At 36.9% G+C, this 20,531-nt stretch overlaps 1 protein-coding gene across 1 annotated transcript in view; it reads right to left on the bottom strand.

Moving 5' to 3' along the window:
- Positions 1-20,531, bottom strand: part of Tex11 (testis expressed 11) — a 267,891-nt gene that overhangs the window by 36,513 nt on the left and 210,847 nt on the right. Inside the window, exon 24 of the mRNA XM_048417933.3 lies at positions 11,440-11,507. Within this exon, the coding sequence (XP_048273890.1) occupies positions 11,440-11,507 (68 nt within the window). The remainder of the gene's footprint in view (positions 1-11,439; positions 11,508-20,531) is intronic.

Here is a 20,531-nt window from a genome sequence, read left to right as displayed (position 1 = left end):
AAAGGTTCTACTACCTCCTAATAGCATCAACCTGAACACCAAGCTTTTACCAGACTGATTTGAGGGGACATATATGAGCACAGTACTCCAGCTAATTAGCTAACTTCCTTTAAAAGGAAAACCCTGAAACTCACACTTTTATTTCTGGGGCCAAAGTCCTGACCTAGAATGTACTCTAGAAAATCCACTCGTTTGTTTAGCGTACATAAAGATTAACTACAATTGCCTTTTCTCTTGGGCAATCTGAAAACAATCTTTAAGTATTTCTTAGCCATTGAGAACTAATCTCTACAGCAAAAGTAACCCATGACTGATTAGTACTTATTAAATCAGTGAAACTATCAAGTAAAGACTGCTTGCTGAAGGGACATACATGTAATCTGAGTTTTAGTGTATAAACAGAATAGACGTTTCCCTCATAAATCCAACATAACTCTTCTTAAATGTTACCTGCCATCTATGGTATTTAGATAAACTAGAATGACTTTTTCAGTTACGGGCTAGAAGCCCATAATATATAAATATATGATAACACACACACACACACACACACACACACACACACACACACACTCCTCTGCCCTGCCAACTGAACTGTATTTCTCCTGGCAGAAGATTAATGCTAGGCTTTGTTCTAAAGCTCTCCAGTAGTGTGTCTTGTTTATCTTAACCACTAAGATTTTCTGTAATAAACTGTTGTTACTTTATGCCAAAGTTAAGATTTTATCACTAGAGATAAATGAAATCCCATGAAAGAATTAAAGACTTTTCTCTTATAGTTTTATAATAATTTTACTCATGTTACAAAATAAACAACTTTAAGAAATTCAGTAACTAAGATTATTCTTTAGCCCCAACATTCCAAGATCTAAATTAAAAAAGATCTCTATATTTCTGTGTTTGTGTGTTTGGAATTGAGAGAAGTCTTCACATTGCACTTTGAATGTGGAAAATATTTTGTCTTTGGGGGAATACTACAAAAGTCTTCTGAACTAAAGGATGTTCTGTTCCAATTGGTTTATAGACACACATACTTATATAAATTCTTAAAATATCCCCCTTTAGATAATCTCTCTCTCTCTCTCTCTCTCTCTCTCTCTCTCTCTCTCTCTCTCTGTGTGTGTGTGTGTGTGTGTGTGTGTAAACACACAGATGTATATATGTAGAGGTTCAAGAGCAACCTTGGATGTCATCCTTAGGCGTTCCAGCTACTTCTTTTTTTTTTGTTGTTGTTGTTGTTCCTACTAAGTGTATTTTTCTTTTTCTTTTTTTTTTTTTAGTAAATTTTATTAAATTATAAAAGTTTCCATTTCCGCCCCCCCTCCCAACACCCTCCCACTCCCCCTACTCCACCCCTCCTTCCCCTCCGTCCCCCAGGGCAGTCAGGGTTTCCTGCCCTGTGGGAAGCTGCAGCTCCCTCCCCCTCCCTCCAGGTCCAGGAAGGCGAGCGTCCAAACAGACTGGATCCCCAAAATCCAGCATATGCAGAGGAAACAGGTCCCAGTGTCATAGTCAATGGCATTTCAGAAAGACCCCAGGCCAGCCACAGTCAGAGAATCCGGCCAAATTCCGAGAATCTGGCTAGATCACGTCCTCGTTCAGTCCCAGTCCGACTGGCCCTGGTAAATTCTCATCAGATCCGTTCCCTTGTATCAGTGGGTGATCAGCTACTTCTTTTTGAGGCAGGGTCTATTACTTGCCCAAAGCTTACCAATTAAACTAGACTGGCTGATCACTGAGTCTCAGGTATTTTCCTGCCTCTATGAGTTTGAATCCAGCCTGTTCTACATAGAGTTCCAGGATTACAAAATAAAATCCTGTTTCAAACAATAATAAAAAAAACTATACCTCTTTGTTTACTTTTGTAAAGTATAAAACATATACACATTTTATTTGCTATTTTGTTTTTCCTTAATGTAAATGAACATAGTAATTTAACAGTACTTAAGATACTGAAAATGTAAATCTCCCTAAAACTGACTCTGTATTTTGACAAACTCTTTACATCAATATCTATGTTTTGTAGTATACCATATTTAAATTATTTCGAAGACATTTACTTAATTTAAAACAATGGGTTAATGTTGAAGTTAATTAGTATATAATCATTGGATATCTACATAATTCTTAAGTAAAATAGACTATTTTCATGTTGATTACCCATTATAGTTTTAAGTTTATATACTATTATTTCCATTTTTAAAACAGCAATATGATTGGGTCATGTTCATGTGTTCATTCTTCTTTTTAAAAGGATGGCAGCAGGTAGGTGTAGTGGTGCATGCCTAGAATCCCACACAATATCAGAAGTCTGAGGCCAGTAAAAGCTCAAAGCAAGACCCTACAAGGGAGGAGGCTTGCAAAGATAGAAAGTGTGATACACATGTTCATAATCTCTGCTAGTCTGCTATGTCTGTGTACATAAACTGTAGCCTTCAAATTTTCCTTTGAACTTGAAATTTTGAATAAAGGTTAAACATTAAACAAGTGGTTGTTAGCTTATGCCTGGAATTCCAGCACCCAAGAAGCAGGAAGATCACAAATTGAAGACCAGCCTAGGGTACATATTGAATCTGTTTCAAAGAAGAAAGTATACAAAATAAAACCACACAAGAACAGCAGCAAACAATTCTCTCCCCCAATATACAGCAATAAATAGCAGAAATTATATCATGTACAATAATTTAAAATAAGCATATGCTTCTCTTTCTCACGGAAAATGAAGTTTGCTCCTGAGGCAGTGTGTGTAGAGGACAGAAGACTAGGGAGAGGTCCATGAGTGGGGAGAAAGGCTTTAAGAGTGGGAGAGGGTAAAAGAACACATTCAATCTGAAAAAGCAAAGGTAAATACTGACAGTGAAAAGATTTAAATGGCTGGGGTCAGGATAGAGAGATGGAGAATAGGAGGCTTAACCAAAACTAATCAGAAACAAAACAAAAAATATAAGAGCACACACGCACGCAAGTCTGATATGTGGTAAGCTGATTAAAAAAATACCCCTGATAGGTTATTCAATCCCAAGTGGCCAACCCTAAACACATGTACATACGATCAATACTAAATGGATTTAGTAGGCTGTGCAGATGTGTGTAACAGTAATTAAAGAAGAGGTCATGAATTTGAAGAGGGGGCACTGGAGGAGCTGAATGGGAGAGAGGAAGGGGTAGAAATAATGTAAATATTGTACTCATGTATGAAATCTGCAAAAATAAAAAGTTTAAATAAAAAAAAAATAACTAGTGGTACCCTGAATGGATTTATAAAGCCCGTCTCAGAAGCCATAGGTTGTTAAATGAAATCAGCAGTGTCTGCAGTGGGCTAGCCCACTATCAGTTCTTGTTCAGAGGCCTCTACAATCCTCGAATAATACGAGCAATTGCCATTGCTGTTGGTTGTTCACCAGACCAGATCATAAAAACCTACTGAAGATATCATGTGCCCTGTTTACAGGATGCAGAAATGCAGCTGGAACTGGTCTTGAAGCTTCCTTCCTGATGGCTAAACTTCATAGTGCCAGAAAGTACTGGGAAACATGCTGGGAAGAAATATCATTAACAGTCTTACTCAGCTGTGGACCCTGAATGTTACACTCCCAACCAATCAGGCAAGAATGGAAAGCCTGCTACGGTAGTAAACAACATTTCTCAACACTTAGATTTTTATTACGTTTATTTGTGTGACTGTGAACATACCAAGGCATATGGAGGTCAGAGGACACCTTAAAGGGATCAGTTCTCTCCTACCATGTGTGTCCTGGATCAAGGTCAGGTCATCAGGCTTGGTGGCAAGCTACTTTTTCCCCCCAAGTCATCTCGCTGGCCTAACAATTGCTTTTTGATTGGAACTGAAGCCTGCTCCACAGAAGGGACTTCATGTGTTGTAACTATAAACCTGGTCAAAAGCCCTATGGTTAGGCAGGTACAGGCCCTAGTGGAAACAATATTGCTATTGCTTTTCTAAATGAAGATAATGTGTCCATCATATCACTACAGATCAATGCTACTCTCGGCTTTAATCTCAGAAACTTTGCATTAGCAGTAACTACAGACTCATAATTATTCAAAGTGCTGAGAACAAGTGACTAGGCAATGTTCAGCTCTAAATGTGATAACTCTATCAAAACTCAGAGAATATTGTGGAAGAGAATGGAAAGAATGTCAGCACTCTAGGGATGATATCTTTTGGACATGACATGGCCTTTTGGACCCAAGTCCTTCACAAGAGTGGGTTCCATCATTATACCGTCATGATGGCTAGCCCCATACTCATGGAGATATAGGCAGCACTAACTGGACTCAGTATGCTATTGAAAAATAAAAGAGAACATGAAGTTGGGAGGGGGACATGTTCTGAGGATCTAGGAAAAGTTGGAATGGGTAAAGTTGATGTAAAAAAAAGCCATTGTATACATGTACAAAATTTTATATAATATATATAATTCTGTCATGGAGGAGGAGGGGCTCATGGGGTCCCATCCCTTCTTGAGGATCTCCAGGCAAACATGATTTCTGGGAGATATCTTTTTTCCCTCTCACATATTTTAATCAATTTTTTTGTTTTTTGAGAATTTCATATATGAAAACTGTGTTTATATCATTACACCCTCAAATTCCTCATATTTCTCCTACTCCTTTTCAAATTAGTGATCTCTTATTATTTATTATTGTTCATATATATATATATATACATACATCCAAAAATTTATAAATACAACCTGCTGAGAGGATTTAGTGTTGCTCATATTTGTTTATGGCTGACCTCTGGAGATGGCTAAACTATTAGGGACTTGTCTTCTAAGGAGGAAGCCTTATGAGAATTCTCCTATCCATATTGACATGTCATTGGGGTTGTCACTTTTTAGGTCTTTTTTTAAGCAACCATATTGTTGAGATATCCTGCGTACAACTCTCCTATTACATACAGAAGATAGTATCTTCCAGAACATGTACTGGGAGACATTTTCCTCTGTGGTACAACCACAGGTAAGGTGACTCATGCTGCTATAAACAAATGCCCATTAATGCTCCAATGAGCAATCCTAACAAAACTCATTAAATCACACACACACAAAGGCAGGAAAGTAGAAGGGGACTAGTTGGGAAGAAGAGAGCAATCATTAGAGCTGGGAGGAGAGCAAGAGAGGAAAATGTGGAATGAATGCCACAAATACATTAAATATATACATGAAAATTTATGAAGACATAAAACTCATTACTGTATAAAATTAATATATGTTGATAAAAAATACTAAAAAGATGACAAAATCAGTTGCATTTCTATATACCAGTGTTGAACAACCTAAAAAGGAAATAAAATAATTCAACTTACAATAAGTGCCAGGAATTAAATGATCAAGGAGTTGAAAGATCTACACAGTGATAACTAAAACGCTTATGAAAGATATGAAAGAAGATTTAAATAAATAAAACCCCATACACTCATGCCCTCAGCAATTCCTACTAAAATTTGAAGACTGCTCCCCCCTCAGAATTGAAAAAGTCAATCTTTACGCTAACATGGAATTGCAAAAGCCCTCCCCAACATGCCAAAAGAAATCTAAAAAGAAAAAAAAAACAAAAAACAAAGTAATAGCATCAATGTTTTATTATTTCAAAAATGTCACATGCATACAGTAATCAAAACAGTGTGGCAATACTATAAGGTTATACACTACAGTGGTAGAATAGAATTAAGAGTCAAGAAATAAGCTCACTCAGCATGTATGGCCAGCTGATTTCAACAAATAGATATCAAGACCATTACACGGGAGAAGAATACCTTTAGCAAATGATGCTAAGGCAATTGGATTTCCACAGATGAAAGAATGAAATCATATAACTACTATACCACTAAGCACAAAAATAACTAAAATGCATTAATGCCATAATTAAAAAGCTAACATTACAAAAATTATTATTAAAAGGTGGCAAATCCTTTTCTTTTTACTAGATTTTATGTTTTATTATTAATTACATGTATACATATATGTGGGGGGGTTATGGGCATACGAGTGCAGGTGCCTGAAGAGGTCAGAGGAGTGTGTCAGCTTCCCTATAACTGGAATTAAAAGCAGCTGAGAGCCACCTAATATGGGTGTTGGGTCCTTAACTCAGGTCCTCTGAAAGAGCAGTACACACTTTTAACTGCTGAGCTATCTCTCCATCCCCTAAAGGGGCAACTACTTATTTCTTAGACTTGGCAATGTATTATTAGATATAACACCCAAAGCAAAAGCAATGAAAGGAAAGAAGAAAAGTTGCACTTAAAAATAACTTCAATGTAGTAAAGGACATTATCAAAAGAACAAAAAGGCAAAATAAGACAAAACATTTGCAAATCATATATTTGACTTAAACAGCTAAGTGTTCCTCTACAAGGACACAAATGATCGATAAATACATGGAAAGATGTTCAGCATCCTTAGTCATTAGAAAATGCAAACCAAACTATGACATACCACTTCATACCTACCAGAATGGCTATAATTTTTTAAATAAGCAGAATATTGTAAAGAATTGAAACTGCAACGCATTATTGGTAGGAATATAAAATGGTACAGCTGCTGTGAAAAATAGTTTGGTAGTTCTTCAAAACTTTAGATATAGAAATATTAGGTGACCCTTTAATTTTACTTCTAGATATATATCTCAAATAAGAAAGCCTACGCACCAGTAATAACAATAACTAAAAAAAAATAGAAAAAAAACAAGTGCCTATCTGCTGATGAAAGGATAGACAAAAGTGATATATGCACATTGGAGTAGTAAGAAAGGAATGAAGTACTAATAAATACTATAACATGAACTTTAAAATTATGTTAAGAGAAATAAGTCACAAAGGACATATATGATAATATATAAGCAAATAATCTACAATGTGAAAATTCTAGAGACAGAAAAAAATGACAGCTTCCCAGGGATTTCAGGATCAGAGAATTGGTGGTTACTGCTTAATGTGGTACACAACTTTTCTACTGGGGAAAATAATCTCATAATACAAAATGATATATAAAACCATGACTGACTGTAATCAATATATTGACTTTTAAAAATAATTTTATTTATATACATATATGTAGGACACTTGTATTGGTGCCTGCAGTGGCCAGGAGTTACAGTTACAGGCAGTTGCAAACCTTCTGACTTGAGTACTAAGAACCAAACTATGGTCTTCTGCAAGAACAGTAAGTGCTCTTAACCACCGAGCCATCTCTCTAGTCCTTCTTTCTTTAGAGAAAGTTGATATATAAGCCTGTCTAGACTGGAACTCAGTATGTGGCTCACACTAGCCTTCTGATTCAACCTCCTAAGTACTGGGATTTCAAGTGTGAACCACCACATCCAGATGCAATGATGCTGGATTGTACAACTTATACACTAAAATGGCAGAAGTATTAAATTTATGTTCTCTATGTTGCTGCAATCAAAGCTTTTCTGAAACAGTTATGTATTGTATTCCAATAAAGGATCTTGTTGGGGCTAAAGAGATGGTTCAGTGAGTAAACACATTTGCCATACAAACCTGATGACCTGAGTTCAAACCCTGGAGCCCACGTAAAAGTGTAGAGAGAAAACCAACTACATATAATCATCTTCTGACCTCCACAGCTACGCTGTGACAAGTGCATGTGCTTGGGTACATGTACATGCACATGTGTACACATACACACCCAAAACAAATAAGAATTTTGTCTTTTCTTGGATAAGATCAAAGTAAGGCATATGCACGCATAAAAATTTCACAATGTAACCCACTGATTTGACATTTAATATGACTGAATAATTAGATAGAAGAAAAAATGATTTTAGTTTCCTACATTCTAATATTATTGGTGACCCTAAATTAAACTGCAGACGCTAAATCTATATAATTTATCCTCTTTTTGGAGAAAGGGTCTCACTATGCATCCTTGGCTAACCTAGAACTTACTGTGTAGACCACACTAGCTTTTACTGAGTTCTGGGATTAAAGGTGTGTGCCATCATGCTTGGCTAATTTACCATTTTTTCAGGACCTCTGATGTCTGAGGAATCTGCTATATATTATTGGTCAGACATATTTTGAACAGAGAACAAGATTCTAAATGCGCCACAAAAAAAGCAACAGTAGGTACTGACATGTCAGAGGAGATTCTTAGAGCTTCTGAGCCGACAGCATGTAGACAACTTTCAGATCTCACCAGTGGATCAAGTCAGGCTCCCCAGAAATCACTTCTGAGTTTAGAAGCATATAGATGAATGGCTAAAGAAAATGTGGTACATTTACACAATAGAGTAGCTCTTAGCTGTTAAAAACAATGACATCAGGAAATTTGCAGGCAAATGGATGGAACTAGAAAAAAAATCATCTTGAGTGAGGTAACCCAGACTCAGAAAGACAAACATGGCATGTACTCTCTCGTAAGTGGGTATTAGCTGTAAAACAAAGGATAACCAGGCTACAATCCACAACTCCAGAGAGGCTAGGTAACAAGGAGGGTCCTAAGAGGGACACATGGGTTTCCCTGGGAAGGGGAAATAGAAGACATCTCCTGGGTAAACTGGGGGCAGATGGGGATGGGAACATGAACAATGGGGTTGGGGAAGGAATAGAAGGGGAGAGTAATGAAAGAGATGTCTTGACGAGGGGCATTTCCAGGCCAGGTAGAAACCTGGTGCAAGGGAAACTCCCAAGAAGCTACAAGGATGACCCCAGCTAGGACTCCTAGCAATAGTGGGTGGAAAGGGGGCCTGAACTGGTCATCTACTATAATCAGATTGGTGATTACCTTAATTGTCATCAGAGAAGTTTTATCCAGTAACGGATGGAAAAAATGCAGAGATCCACAGCCAAGTAATGGGCCAAGCTCTGGGAAACTCGTTGAAGAGAGTGAGGATTATAGGAGCCTGTGGATGAGGTGGGGGGAGGGGTGGGGAGGGAGTGGAGGTAGGGATTGGGTGTCAAGGTCATCACAAGGGAACCTTCAGAGATAACTAATCTAGGCTCATAGGAGCTCACAGACACTGGACAAACAGCTAAGGAGCCTGCATGGGACCGACGTAGGCCCACTACATATGTGTGACAATTGTATAACTTGGCCTACTTGGGCACTCTTAGCAGTGGGAGTGAGGCCTGTTCCTGATGCTTTGGCAGGTATTGGGGGAATCTATTTCTCATGCTGGACTGCCTTACCAAGCTTTAATATGAGGGGAGGAGCTTAGTCTCACCTCAACTTGATATGTTATGCTTTGTTTTGGATTTGGTCACTTATATATTTGTCTAGTAGTATTTCAGTATGGTATTCATTTGAAATTCCTTAGTAACTGTATATGTAAGCATATACACACATAAAAATACATACACATACATCAAAGAGCCATAGATCACTTAATGATGGGGAGAAATGCACCATTATGAAAACATCATAGAGTATACTTATACATGAGAGCTATGATGTCACTAAGCAACATAAGTTTACAGGCATCACTATTGTATACGCAATCCATTTTTAACTGCTACATTGTTAAGCTATGAATGATGCATGATTATATATATATATATATATATATATAGTGCTAGGGAACGAACACAGGGCCTCACATGTTAGGTACACTTTACACTGAGCATGTGCAATACACATGTGTATTTAGGTGTGTGTATGTATGTATGTATGTATATTCACATACACACTTGGGCTATAGATAATTAGATCGATCTATCTATCTATCTATCTATCTATCTATCTATCTATCTATCTATCTATCTACTTACCTACCTGCCTATTTGATTCTATTATGAGGCATTTTACTCCCCCCCCCCGGCAACATAGTTGGTATCTATGGTAACCCAACTCAGAAATCACAGCTATTCATCCTGCAACAATAGTCTTTAAAAAATCTTACATTAAAACCTAACAATACTCTCAATTTTCTTGGGGAGAAGACCCCAAGCTAAGTGATAGATTACCCAAAAGACTCGAAGGTAGATGGAATGCCACTGGACTTATTCTTTGGCTCTTTGGCTGGGTAAATGTCCTGTCCTATCTTTAAAACAATCCTTGAGAAATTCCACTGGTACTGATCAGTTTTTGATCTTTCAGGTATTATGATCTTAGTAATTTTCCCCAATATCTGTTTCTTGCTTCCTTTTTTCATCTTCCTACTTTCTTTCTCTCCTCTTTACCATCAATTTCTGTGTGGCATCTAAATTTTCTTTTCCACTGCCCCCTTCACCTCTATCTTCTTTCCTGTCAATATTTTCATCTTCGTCTGCTTCATAAATTCTTCCTTATCATTCTCATCATCCTAGTATGAGGTATTTTCAGGATACTCTTTCATTTTGTTTTAAAATATATTCAGGCTGTTTTTTTTCTGATTCATTAATTAATTCCTGATTTTTGTTTTATCAGATATTTTTTATTTTACTTACATGTCTTACAATATATTCAGATTTTTCTTGTCATTAATTCTGTAAATATTGGAAGAAGCACACATAGAACAAGATGTGTTTTCTGTTCTTAAGATGTAACACATGTTTTCAGACATCATTAGGATTTTATGAAATCTTCTATAGTAGATGTTATTTATGTCTTCTTAAATCCTGACTTTTGCTGTTTTATTTAATTAAATGGCTGCCATAGATTGAAAAACAAATTAAATCTCATGTATTTTATGTTAATTTTTGTGCTCACTTCTTTTTATTAAAATCTATTAAAGATATCACATATGCACAGAAAACTCAAAAGGTCAATTATTTCTAAATCCTTTGAAACGTAATTCATCCACATATTAAAATAGACCATGACCAAATAAACTTTATTTCAGAAAAGCAATGATGATTTAATTTTAGGAAATTTATTATTATAATTCAGTATACTGATAATTTAAAAGATAAACATAATTATCTCCTCAGAATCTGACAATACCCATTGACTCAAAACAATTCTAATACATGAACAGATGGACACACTATAAAAAAATCTAAAAGCCAATATCTACTAAGGAAAACAGAAAGAACCTATTCTATAACTTCAAAATGCTTAGACTTTTGATACAAACTTTAGCAGTATATAAAGTTTGAAGTCTACTTGCAAATAAGATAGTGTGAAATCTAATGACCTAAGAGCAACACATTATGTTAGAGAATAATGACCTTCTTTTAAGTTTAACATTATAATATCTTAAAAAGTATTATTCTCACTACAAGCACTGTACTAAGGAGTAAAAATTCTAACATACAGCATAGAAAAATTCTAAAAGAATTATTTTACTGGATATGAAGTACGGTCCAAATTTCTGGTAGCCAAATTTTCTAGTGACTTTATTATTTCGATCATAAAGTCTCTTCTTTTGGTGGTACTGGGATTAAAGCCAGGTCTCACACACAGTAGGCAAGCACTGTCCTACTGAACTACACCCTCAGCATTACCAATGCATTACCAAACCCAAGCCCCATTGTACCTGTTTGTTTCAGGCGATTCCAAACAATTTTGCATTTCTGGGTGTGCTCAAGTGACATTCTCAGGAACCTTGTCTATATATACATAAAAATAACAGATAATTCATCTAAATGACAAGAACTTCATACAAATTAACATAATTTCAAATTATATTCACCAAAATAGTTATTACTAAAATAACAGAAAATTATTTTTATCCAAACACTTTGCAATAAGTATAGCAATACTAACTTTCAAATGTTCTTTTCCTTATTGTACTAAGAAAATGAAGATTAACAGAAAATCTTGTTCATTACCAATTTCTTTAATAACATAGAATATAAGAAAATAGTTCCCCAGGGTAGTTGTATGAGGAGCTCCATAAATAAGTTCTTCAAAAAAATAACTGGTGAAAATTATAAAACATAATCATGTCAGGCTAGGGGTATAGTCCAGTAGTACAGAGCTTGCTTAGCATGTGTGATGCTTTGTTCTGTCTCCTCCCAATAAAATCGAACAAAATGCAATCACACAAAGTCACAGAAAATTGCCCAGAGGATATGCATTTATTTGCTCCCAGAATCCTACTAAGTATCAGTGAGCAGTGAGAGCCTATGACATATGAGACATGACATGTTTAAATTAACCATCACGTCAATGTGATAGAAGAACTGTTTGAATCAGACATGGCCAAGTTTCCAGGCTGAGATTCCTAGGAGGTCTAAGACTGCTGGACTTAGCCTCCACTAAGATCTGTATTATAAATGCTCTATTATAAACAAGCACAAGTCTTCTACTCGGATTGTATTTATATTATAGGACTATTACAGGGCAAAAGTAAGGCAAGCTTGAAATACTTGGTCTCAATTGTTCTCATCTCAATGAGCTTAGAGGAGAGTTTCTATGCTGAGAGACACAAAGGAAAAGTAGCAAGGACCATAAGTATTGCACAGTCTTCTACTCATAGAGCTGAGTATCTGATATAAACCAAGCACTACTATCCTTATCCCCAGACCTAAAACAGTGGTTCTATTCCATCTTAGTAAAAGGCATGTTATGAGCTCTGAAGTTTTCCCTAAGGAGAAGGACTTTAATTAGAACAGAGCCTAGAGAAATTCCAGTCCAAGGTCACTGTTGTAAAAACTTGAATATTTTGTTAGGGAACACAAGAGGGGACTGATAACTCAACACAAAATAGACCAATTTGAGGTTTACAGACAAATTGGGTAAATAGCCAATTATAAATGTTCTTATCCATTCAAAGGGGCATAATTTTAAGTGGATCACATTGTAGAGAAATTTATGTCCAAGAACACTAGAGAGTGAAAGAGCGAGAGAGGACACAATCAACTAGCAAGTTGTTACATTAACAGAAGTCCATTTAGAAGCTTAAAAGGGAGATCAAGCTGCACAGTGCTTGTATTAAAAACTACATGAAGGCAGAAAGAAGACTAGGTGAGGAGAAGGGGGCCATCAGGAGTTGGAAGGGAAAGAAAAGTTGGTGGTGGATGGTGAATATGATCACATTATATATACATAAAATTATCAAAAAATAAAACTGTGGTTTGAATGTGAAATGTTTCCCATAGGTTCACTTGTTTGAACACTTGGTCTCCGGTTGGTGATGGTATTTGGAAAGGTTGTGGAATATTCATCAGGAGGAGTCTCACTGGAAGAAATGCTTCACTGGAAACAGACTTTAATGTTTTATAGCCCAGCCCAACTTCCTGTTTACTGTCTGCTTTCAGATTGTGGTTGTAACCTGACAAGCTTATTCTGCTTCTGCCACTCTGCCTTCTTGCCCGCTGCAGTGAGAAGCAAAGTTAAATGTTGGAGGCTACTGTTTATGTTTTCACTCCCCTAGACAAGTTTGTTTGGCCCAGTTTCACTAGATATGCGTGATCACACGTGGGTGGGAGGTACATGGGCAGGAAATAAGTCAGGATATATTCTTGTACCTGATTGGGTATGGGATGGGAGTCATGATGGTTGTATACAAGCAGGGGTCATGTCAAGATATCTGCTTGCCCCTTATAAGACTTGGTGAGAAATTTGATGTCCTTTTAAAGCCTCTGCAAAGTTTGACTAATGCCCATTTTCTGGAAACCCAAGAATGGACCTGACTAGAGTTGATTCTCCTGGCCAGTATTTAATTAAAGATGCTTCAAATTTGGCCCAAAATTGTGGTGGTGGTCTTATTCCTGCCTGGTGTGATTAACACTGCCACAGCTTGCTTGCCATGGTAGACTGTGTCTCTCTGGAACTGTAAGCCTGAAAAAAGCCCCTCTCTCTTCAGTAAAATGCCTTAAGTCAGGGCATTTTATCACAGCAAAAGAAACATAACTAACAGAGAAATTGGTACTGGGAAGTGGGACTGCTATTGTGATAAACCTGACCGTGTGATTCATAGGCCTTTGGGAGTATTTTACACCTGAAATGTGTAAGAGTTTGAAACTTTTGGCTAGAAAAGCCCTTGAATGCAGAGCTTAAAGGACAATTTTAATAGGAGTTTGGAAGACCAGAAAGCATAGAATAATGTGACCTATTGAAGACTAGCTTACATGGTTTTGAAGGGTGATGGGGCTCTTTTTGGGCTAGAAGCCATTTAGTTTTTATTTACATAAATAATCAGCGAAGTTGAATTTAAGTTATAGCCTAACTTGTTTGGTAGAGGAAGTAACTTGTTTGGTAGAGGAAGTTAAAGGCAGGACAGTGTCAATGATGTCATAGTTACTACTCACTGCTCTCATTTTAGGAAAGATAAAGTGAACAAAAGGAAAATTTAAAATGTGAAGTTTGCTGAGGAAAGTTGTATGAAAAAGTTTAAAGTTGTGAACAAAGAAAATGTAGATGATAAAGCATCTGTAATTGTTAAAGAGTTTAATTTCATTAAAAAGAAATCTCCTTTTCTGTACAGAGACAATAATGGAGGTGCATTGAGATTAAGACTTCAGCCATCAAAGGATCTAATGTATGAAAATGTGAATGTATTTGAAAGGAGAAAAGATAAACTCACATGCCAAAAGGGTTTCCTGTTCTGGAAAGCAACTGTCTAGAGAAGTGTTTCTCTAGGGTTAGCAAACAAAAGCTGATGCAATTGTGATTTAAGGGGACCAAGTTTCACCCTAATATCAAAGTAAAATCTGGCACTGTCATTCATGTGGTAGCAGTTTTGCAGGCATGAAAGTTGCAAAACTGAGAGGGTCATGAAGTTTTGCACCACAGTTCTAGAGAGCAACATGCTCCAGAGTCAGAGTCCCTTCAAAGAGGTCTTGAAAGGCCACTGCAGGAAGGAACCAGAATGTTGCATATATAGAGTAGAGCCAACCAAGAGAAAGGCAGCAGAGCTGGACGGTCAGGGCTAACTAAGCCCCTTGGAACTGAGCTGATTCCATTCTGACTTACAGATGTCAGACATAGAGTTGCAGGACTTGATGTTGCTGTGCTGGCTTTTGGTCTTGCTTGGTATTGATACAATCTTTGCTTGCTACTCCATTTTGGAATTGAAATGTATCTTCTGTGCCATTGTATGTTGGAATTACATAATTTCTTTTTTACAGAAGGTCACACCTAAGATATTGCCTCCATTATCAGAAAATACTTTAGATTTTGGACTTTTGAACAATGTTGGGACTGTTAAAGATTATAGAAACTTCTGAAGTTGGATTGAATGCCATCAAAACATGGCCACGAACCAATGGAGACCAGGAGCATAATGTGGTTTGAATATGAAATGCTTCCCCTAGGGTCAAATGTTTGAATACTTATACCCTAGTTGGTAGTACTGTTTGGAAAGGGTGTGGAACCTTTAACAGGTTGGAGATTTGTTGAAGGAAGTCAGTCACTAGATGTGAACCTTAATACATTATAGCCAGGCCCAATTTTCTATTCATTCACTGTTTCCTAAGTGTGGATCCAATGTGACCAGCAAGCCTTCTGATACTGCCAGCATGCCTTTCCTGCCTGCTACCATGTCTTCCTTGCCAGGATGAACCATACTGTCCTGGAACTGTAAGTCAAAATAAACCATTCTCCCTTAAGTTTCTTTTGTCAGAAAAGCAACAAAAACTAATATAAAAATAAAACTTAAAAAATAAATAACAGAGGACGATTAGGGAAAAGGTATTATATGAAAGCATTCTACTAAAACCACTGTCATCTCCTTTCAGAAAGATGGGTCAGGATGTTTTCACAAGCAACGATTACCCTTTGTGGAGTAAAAATTGAGCCACTATACTATGGGACAAATAGAGATCAATGGACTAGTCTAGTCAATTCACTAAACAATTACAAAAAGTGAACTAACAGGGGTTGGAAAGATAGAAATCAGGTAAGAACATTTGCTGCTCTTGCGGAGGACCTGAATTTGATTTCCAGAATGCAGAGAGCAGCTCACAATTGCCTGTATTCTAGATCCCTTTTCTGGCCTCCAAGAGCCCCAGGCAAGTATGTAGTGCACATGCAGGCAGATGTTCAAACACATAAAAAATAGAAATGACTTTGTAGAGGCCCAGATGTTAGACTAGACACATATTTCAAAGCAGCTATTTTAAATATACTTAGATAACTAAAGAAAACCACATTTAAAGAAGGAAGGTATGCTAAGAATACTCATTAAATATAGCTCAATAAAGTCATATAAATTATAAAAGTAATCAAATAGAAATTCTAGAATCAAAAATACAGTTGAGCAATTTTTTAAAGATCTTGATAGAACAATATTCAACTTCATTTGGACAAACAAAAAATCTAGGATAGCTAAACAATCCTGTAAAATAAAAGAACTTGGACTTGGTGATTCTGGAGGCGTCACCATCTCTTATCTCACACTCTACTACAGAACTATAGCAATAAAAACTACATAATATTGGCATAAAAATAAACAGGTTGATCAACTGAATCAAATCAAAGACCCAGGAATAAATCTACATACCTATATTTTCAACAAAGAAGTCAATAATTTTCAATGCTGAAAATGTTGAAAGCATCTTTAACCAAATGGTGCTGTTCTAACTAGATGTCAGCATGTAGAAGAATGCTAATCAATCCATATCTATCACCCTGCAAAAAACTCAAGTCCAAGTGAATCAAAGACCTCAACATATATCCATATATACTGAACCTGATAGAAAGAGAAAATGGAAAATAATCTCAAACACATTGGTAAAGGAAGCATTTTCTAAACAGAACACCGGTAGCACCGACACTAAGATTGACAACTAATAAATGGGATGGATCTTATGAAACTGAAAAGATTCTGCAAGGCAAAGTACACCATCAATAGAACAAAACAGCAGTCTACAGAATAGGAAAAGATCTTCGCCAACCGCACATCTAACAGAGTGCTGATTTCCAAAATCTATAAAGAACTCAAGAAACTAGATATCAACAAACCAAATAATCCAATTAAAAATGGGATACAGATCTAAACAGAGAATTCTTAACAGAAGAATCTCAAATGGCTGAGAAACACTTAAAGAGATATTCAACATACTTAGCCATCAGGGAAATGTAAATCAAAATGACTCTGAAATTCCACCTTATACTAGTCAGAATGGCTATGATCGAAAGCACAAGTGGCAAGTCATATTTGAGAACATGTGGAACAAGAACACTCCTCCACTGCTGGTGGGAGTGCAAACTGGTACAGCCACTTTGGAAATCAGTGCAGTGGTTTCTCAGAAAACTGGGAATCAATCTATCAAAAGACCCAGCTATACCAATCTTGGGCATATAGCCAAAGGATGCTCAGTTATACCACAAAGACATTTGCTCAACTACGTTCATAGCAACTTTACTTGCAACAGTCAGAAACTGAAAACAACCTAGAGGTCCCTCAACCGAGGAATGGATAAAGAAAATGTGGTACATTTACACAATGGAGTATTACTCAGCTGTTAAAAACAATGACAACAGAAAATTTGAAGGCAAATGAATAGAACTAGGAAAAACTATCCTGGGTGAGGTAACCCAGACTAAGAAAAACAAACATGGCATGTATTCACTCATAAGTGGCTATTAGCTGTAAAATAAAGGATAACCGTATTACAATCCACAGACCCAGAGAGGCTAGGTAACAATGAAGGTTCATGGAGGGCATCTAGATCTCCCTGGGAAGAGGAAATAAAAGAAAATTTGTATGTGGACCGAGGGTGGGTGGGGATGGGAACATGAATGATCAGGTGGGAGTGGAAAGGGAGAGTAGTGAAAGAGACTACTGGGAGAGGTATTTTAGGGTCAGGGAAAAACCTGGTACAAGGGGATCTCCCAGCAATCTACAAGAAAGACCCCATCTTAGCAACAGCAATAGCAGATAAGTAGCCTGAACTGGCTATCTCCTGTGACCAGATCTGGTACCTAGCCCAATAGTGAGGAGAGAGGCTTCATCCAGCGACTGATGGAAACAGATGCAGACCCACAGTCAAAAACTGGCTGGAGTTCTGAGAATCCTGCAGAAGGATTGTAGGATTAAGAGGGGTCAAGGACATCACAGGAAAACTCATAAGAATCAACTAACTTGAACTCATAAGGGCTCACAGAGACTGAACCGACAACCAGGGGGCTTACTTGAGACTGACCTAGGCTTTTTGCTATATGTTACAGCTGTGTAGATTGGTTCTTCTGTGGGACTCCTGATAGTGGGAGCAGGGGCTGTCTCTGACTCTTGCTGGCTTTTGGGACCCTATTATCCCGGGTCGCTTTGCCTAGGCTTAATACATAAACAGGTGCTTAGACTTACTGCAACTTGATATGCCATGCTTTGCTGATACTAATGGGAGACCTGCCATTTCCTAAGCAGGAGGAGTGGATTGGGGGTGGGAAGAGAGAAGGGATGTAGAGGAGGATAGGGAGGAAAAGAGGGTGGAGAAACTGCAGCAGGGATGCAAAATAAATAATCAGTTTATTTATTTAAAAATACAGTTGAAATTCAAATTTGTGAGAAAGGCAACATTCGGTGTGAATTGACAGAAGCAGCAATCAGTAAACAAAAATGTTTTTAAAAGTGATTATTGAGCTGGAGGGATACCTTAGAAGTAGAATGTGTGCTTAGCATGTACAGGTCTTGGGTTCAGTCTCCAGTATCAAAACTAGCAAATAAAGCCATTATATTATTCATTTTAGCTGTACACACACACACACACACACACACACACACACACACACACACGCACACGCACACACACGCACACACACGCATGTGTATACTGTTACATTACTGGACTTCTTATACATAGAAATGTAATACACTTAACAATAATAGCACAGAAGAGGCAGGTGGGAGCAAAGCTGTTTTCAGAGAAGGAAATGAGGCCATATGGTAATTCAAGGCCACAGGGAGAGGTGAAAAAACTGAAATGGTAAACAAGAAGAATAAAATAAACTATAATATAAACTTCCTTAATTTCTCCAAAAAGCATACAATCATATAAAGTAGCATTATAAGATATATCTGCTATGCTTGAAATAAAGTAATATGTGTAATAGAATAAAAAGGGAGAAAGAACCAGAATTAATATGAATAACATTTCTGTATCATACTAGAATTGAATTTGTAATACAAAGTAGAGTCAGATAAATTAAAATCTACAATTTTCATTCCTACAGCAATCATTAACAACAACCCCCCCCCCGTGTATTCAATGCAAAAGAAAGTAAACAATGGGAATAAAGACACATGAGTGGTTAAGGTTAGGGTCCCAGCACACATATCAGGTAGCTTACTACCCCCTGGAACTACAGTTCCAGGAGATCTGATGCCTTCTTTGTGCTTTGTGCACATATACATAAATAAAAAATAAGGAAAATACATGTGAGACAAAATAAAATGGTAGAAGATTTGACTATAAAATAATATCAATTGTCAATGTGTTAAGACTATGAAATAAGAGACAGAAGTTGTCACACTAGTTTCTGCCTATAGGATTAAGCACTATATCTAAAGGCACAGGATGAAAATAAAAGGATGAGAGATGGGCGTGGTGGTGCACTTGGGAAGAAGAGGTAGGTGGATTTCTGTAAGTTTTAGACCAGCCTGGTCTACAAAGTGAGTTCTAGGACAGGCAGAGATGTAACACAGAGAAAACCTCTCCCAAAAAACTGAAAACAAAAAGATGAAAAATACTATGAGTTAGATATTTTAACATCTCTATAAACAATAAAACTAGGAAAAACATCATCAAAGGTATATTATATTTAATATCCATCAAATATATACCTAACAAATATACATCAAACATGCTATCAATCTAATGTCATTATATATGCTCAAACTGAAAATATTCACACAAATATTTTTAAAAAAATGTTTTATTTTATGTGCATGAATGTTTCTTTGCATGCATGTATGTATGTATATGCTTAGATGCTTGATATCCATGTGGTCAAAAATAGGGAGTCAGATTCCCTGGATCTGGAGTTACAGACAGTTGTGAGCCATCATGTGGGGTGTTAGAAATAAATCTGAGTCCTCTGAAAGAGTAGTAAGTGCTTTTAACTAAAAAAATATCCCCAGACTTGAGATATTATTAGTAATATTTGAAAATTGTAAACAACCCGAGTGTCCATCAATGAATGAGTGGATAATGAAAATGTGATATATCCAGACAACACAATGTTATTCACCTATAAGGTGTGAAATACTGATACCTACCTACTAAGAAACAGAATCTGAACCATTATTTATTTATTTATTTATTTTTACAAAAGGATCCAATCAGAAGACTACAAGTCTTCAGTTTCTCTCCTGCCTGCCAATCCCCAAATAACCACTCAGAGGCTTAATATTACTTATAAATGCTTGGCTGATAGCTCAGGCTTGTTACTATCTAACTCTTACAGTTAACCCATATTTCTTACTTATGCTTTTCCACTTGGCTCATGACTTGTTACCTCATTTTCTATATGTCCTGCTTCCTTGACAGCTGGCGGGCATCTCTGCCCTTCCTCTTCCCAGAGTTCTCTGTGTCTGGCTGTCTTGTCTGTTACTTCTTGCCTGGCTACCAATATGTCAGTTTTTTTCTTTTAAAAACGTGTTGCCCAGGCTGGCCTCAAACTTGTGATCCTCCTGCCTCTGCCTCCTTCAGCAAATCGTACTGGCATGTGCCATCACAACTG

Source organism: Myodes glareolus, chromosome X (assembly GCF_982192425.1).
Source record: "Myodes glareolus chromosome X, mMyoGla1.1, whole genome shotgun sequence".
Taxonomy (NCBI): Eukaryota; Metazoa; Chordata; class Mammalia; order Rodentia; family Cricetidae; genus Myodes; species Myodes glareolus.
Note: the sequence above shows the minus strand (reverse complement) of the source record. Positions and strands in the feature narration are given on the sequence as shown.